This window comes from Melampsora larici-populina (genome assembly GCF_000204055.1).
Source record: "Melampsora larici-populina 98AG31 unplaced genomic scaffold MELLAscaffold_5, whole genome shotgun sequence".
Classification (NCBI taxonomy): Eukaryota; Fungi; Basidiomycota; class Pucciniomycetes; order Pucciniales; family Melampsoraceae; genus Melampsora; species Melampsora laricis-populina.
The window spans coordinates 1,505,836-1,508,673 of record NW_006768769.1 but is presented as its reverse complement, the minus strand read 5'-3'; the positions used below and the strand labels follow the sequence as shown (position 1 = coordinate 1,508,673).

At 42.5% G+C, this 2,838-nt stretch overlaps 1 protein-coding gene across 1 annotated transcript; it reads right to left on the bottom strand.

Annotated features, from left to right (window-relative positions):
• Window positions 1-444: 444 nt before the first annotated feature.
• Window positions 445-982, bottom strand: MELLADRAFT_60301 (uncharacterized protein; the record flags this gene model as incomplete). Its single annotated transcript, XM_007405943.1, has 3 exons — window positions 445-588; window positions 677-879; window positions 958-982. 3 exons carry the CDS (start codon window positions 980-982, stop codon window positions 445-447), a joined length of 372 nt encoding a protein of 123 aa, XP_007406005.1.
• Between the last annotated feature and the right edge of the window lie 1,856 nt (window positions 983-2,838).

Here is a 2,838-nt window from a genome sequence, read left to right as displayed (position 1 = left end):
GCCAAAGAGATCAAAGCATCATAAATGTTGTGACTGACTCAAGACTCCAGCCATATGAACCATAAGGATCAACACTCTACTTATTGACTTTAAAGGCGGGCAAGCCTGTCTAAGCGCTAGTCTTAATGTAATTCACTGATAATATTGAAAGTTTCTGTAAGAAACTACATCAATACTCCCTAGGTTGGGTTCAGACAGTTGCACATGGAATCAAGATGAACTTCAACAATAACTAGGCCTAGTTCATAAGGCTCATGATCAGATTGAAGAAGCCAAGATAGAATAACAACTGATAAAGAAGAGAGATAAAGAATACCATGAACTGGAAACACTCCAACATGAGCCCCTAACATGCATCCAAATACTACATGTAAGGGTCACGCTTGTGATTTGTAAGGTAAGGAATTTACTACTAGCAATTGTGATCACAATCATGTATGTCTTTCAGAAGGAAGCCAAGTAATTACGTATGTAAGCGTCATCCTCATCATTACAGTTCACGACTTGCTTGTCAGCGGCATAGTCATTGAAGAACGCGGTTCCAATGTTCAAGGAATCATCCGGGCGAAGTGGTGGTTGCTTGCTTCGCTATGTATCAATCGGTATCAGTTTGGAAGAAAGTTAGATTTCTGGCTTAGTGTTAACTTGTAGGAGAGTCTAGACGAGTAAGACTTACAACCCTAACTGGCCTTTGAGTCTCACATTGCTGACTGATCTGAGAGTCATACCAATTTCTAATGGTTGAGGGTTCGGAGCTGACAGAATGAAGAAGAATGGGTTCATATTGATCTTTGGGGATATCCACATCGTTCCAGTCATTAAATGGGCCACTCACTCCGTAAATGTGGCCGGATTTCCATCCTGGTCGAACACCACCATCTGTTTGAAATGAGTCGATCAGCCAGTCAACTCGGGACCTTCTAGCTTCTCAGTCGGTTGAGTGGAAACCATACTCACAGCCAAGTTGGAATAGTAAACACATTTGACCTTACGTTGGACTAAAGCGGTAAGCGCTCTAATCAAGTTACGTGTAAAAAGTTTTAGTCAGTTCAATTGGTAAAGCAGAGAGAACGACTTCAAAGTTGACAAGAAATGATGACACACTTATTGTAATCGTTCAAATCATATTTGTCACCATTTGGACAAACCACCGGGTTGGCCCGCGAGGTTGAGCGTTGATCGATTGCAGACCGCTCAAGTCACGTCTTTCTAGGCTCTTGATGGATTCAGGATAACTTAATACAAATAAGACTTGTAACAGGAATCCAAGAAGAACGAAAGATCTCATGATGGAAAAGGCTAGGATATGTATACGCGAACAATAGTATGTAATTGGAAAAGTAAGAAGGATTTGAAAGACAAGGACTGAGGCTGGCTGAGGAAGTCGAAGAGATATCTGGATTTTATATTTTTTGAAGGGTATATATATAGATGGAAAAGCTAGCAGGAAATCCTGGGAAATCCATCGAGCCAAGGTCAACTTCCAACAAGGTGCATAATTTATAAATGACAGATACATAAAACGAAATCGTTGAGCCGAGGTCAGCTGATCAAAGTCCCACACCAACTATCTCAAGGCGGATGTTGAACGTTTGAAGATTCAAATGGATATTATATCTGGCGCAAACAACAGCCACTGCATGGGAGTCGACAGTGGACTTGGATGAGGCTAAAGGCTTAAACAGATAACGTGCAGGGAATTACAGCCGTTGTGAGAATCATCGGTATTTTTTTTTTTTTGTGTTGTGTCGAGTTTTAATCCAGATATGGCAAAAACTAAAAAAAATCGTTTTTTTTTTTTTGACCTTGCGTACCGTGAGATAAAATAGTTTCCATTGACATTTCTCCGAGTCGACGGGTCTCACGATTTTCACAAAAACATCTTCGAAGCCCTTTTTCGAAACCCTTTGTACATACTATACATGTATCAGTACAAAGGGTACAAACCCCATTCACTTTTCGAAATCCCCTCTTTCCTCCTTTCCAGTTTCTCCCAGTTTCTCCTCTTCCTCCCCTCGCCGCATCATGGTTTCCAATTCATCAGATTTTTGAAATTTCGTCGGTTTTTTAAAATCTTACGTTTTTGGCGTCATAATCGATTTTTCATTCTCATTTGTCTCAGATCAACGTTTCTTCTCCTCCTTCCAACAAACCTCTCATTTTCCAACTCCAACAAATCTCTCAATTCCAATCTCAACATGCCGAAAACTTTGTACAGCACGGACATCAAGTTGGTCGTTTTACGGATGATCTTGCGAGGATTGACGTTCCCGGAGATTGTACGGTCGACTGGAATCGATCTCTCACTGACGACTGTCCGTCGTTGGTTCGAACTGTATCGGACGACTCGTGCTGTGGTCACAAATCCTATGGACCTGATGCAACCCGGCGCACCATCGGCTCTTGGAGACGCTGAGAAACATTTCGTACTGGAGGCTCTTGAACTTGATCCCACCCTTTATCTCGATGAGCTCCAGGCGAAGATTCGAGATGCTTTTGGAAGAGATGTTTCTCTGAAGACTCTCTCAACGGAACTGTGATCTTGTCTTGCTTGGACTCGTAAAAAGTCCCGCACCGTTCATCCGAACCAGTCAGCAATCGCGCGTGGGGCTTATATTGAGGAGATTTCACAGATTGATCCTCGGTGCCTTGTGTTTGTTGGTAAGTCTGAACAGTTTAGTGTGATCTTGATTTTTCTGACTCGTACTAACATGTTTCTTTGTGGCAGATGAAACTGCTATCTCCAAACGTAGATTATATCGAACGCATGCGCGTGCTCCTCTGGGTAAACGCACTCCACGCCTCCAAAGGCCTACCCAGGGGTTCCGATGGTCAGCA